The sequence below is a fragment of the Penaeus monodon genome, chromosome 22, assembly GCF_015228065.2.
Source record: "Penaeus monodon isolate SGIC_2016 chromosome 22, NSTDA_Pmon_1, whole genome shotgun sequence".
NCBI classification, from domain to species: domain Eukaryota; kingdom Metazoa; phylum Arthropoda; class Malacostraca; order Decapoda; family Penaeidae; genus Penaeus; species Penaeus monodon.
The window spans coordinates 984,308-985,587 of record NC_051407.1 but is presented as its reverse complement, the minus strand read 5'-3'; the positions used below and the strand labels follow the sequence as shown (position 1 = coordinate 985,587).

Genomic DNA, 1,280 nt, shown 5'->3' with positions numbered 1-1,280 from the left:
AATCCCCAGAGTAAATAATAAACCCTATTTTTCTGTTTCTCATGAAACGTTTCTAAACTATCCAAACTCTTTCACCACCGCAACACTTGGGCTCAAACGGGAGGCCTTTCACCAACTTTGAAGTTTTTTGACAAATACCAGCCGGCAAAAGAGAGTTTGGGGAACACGATGGTGCCAATAATAGGACGTCACTTTTAACAGTCGTTCCCAGCTTTAAAACTGTTCCTACCTTTAAAATTGACATTGGATATTAAAAGTGAATAATTCAATCAGCATTGCTGGTGAGATACTACCACTGGCAGCAAACAAAATTACATAATATTAACACAACCTTTAACCTTCTCAACAGTATATTGCAAGGCATCCAAAACTGTAAAATAACATCAGTTGAAGACGCCACATTTGTTATTAAAAAGAAGCATGAAAAAACTGCAGATATATTGCAATTTTTCCAAACCGAACTGGCTCTGGAAGCTTTTTGAGTAATGTAAAAAAAATCTGTTTAAGTACATAATAGGAGGAAGCTGCCTATGTGTAACTCTCTTCTTGATTCCTTGTAAAGGAGTTTTCTTATATAATTATTTTTCTAGGATTAATTTTGTCTAATTCTAACATATTTTGATTAATTGCAGAAGGTTGGTTTACGGACACCTTACATCCAGGTATTAATGAGCTGATATTCTATCAAATAATTTTGTACTGACATTTCGAATAATTCAGGTGTGAAAAATATTGTTTTTTTGTTGGTTGATATCAGTTCAACGCATCAGATTTTTTAAACAGGAACATCAAAAACAGCAATTATTAAATACAAGAAAAAGTTTATCCTCTACATTTTTGACAGACACAAGAAATATATACAGTACATACATACGGAAACAAATCTATGGGACACGCATTGCACCAAAAAGATAAAAAATAAAGATAGTAATAGTAATAAAAATAAATAGAATACAATAAAGATAATTATAAGAAAAAGAAAAAATATATGATATAAAAAGAAAAGAAAAAAATAATGATATAAAAAAAGTATCTCAGACGCAACCCCCACATGACCTAAGCATCAACTGGCGACAGGCGAGTACTAGGCGACCTGTCCTGCCATCAGAAGAGGAACGAACACATTTGGAATGCTGGGTCGTCGAGCTGAGAGGACTTCATGTACGAGGCCAGGTCGGGGGGCACGCCGCTCATGCCCGTCAGGACGCTGTCGCTGCTGCTCGCGCTCGACGCCTTCTGCTGCGGAGACGGAGGGGAAGGCTTAGGGGAATGATGCTAAT

General features: G+C 36.5%; 1 protein-coding gene across 1 annotated transcript in view; it reads right to left on the bottom strand.

Moving 5' to 3' along the window:
• Positions 1-6: 6 nt before the first annotated feature.
• LOC119586803 (putative protein TPRXL) overlaps positions 7-1,280 on the bottom strand; it is a gene marked incomplete in the record, with an annotated part of 18,930 nt that continues 17,656 nt past the window's right edge. The window contains 1 exon segment of the mRNA XM_037935526.1: positions 7-1,239. Coding sequence (XP_037791454.1) covers positions 1,105-1,239 — 135 coding nt within the window.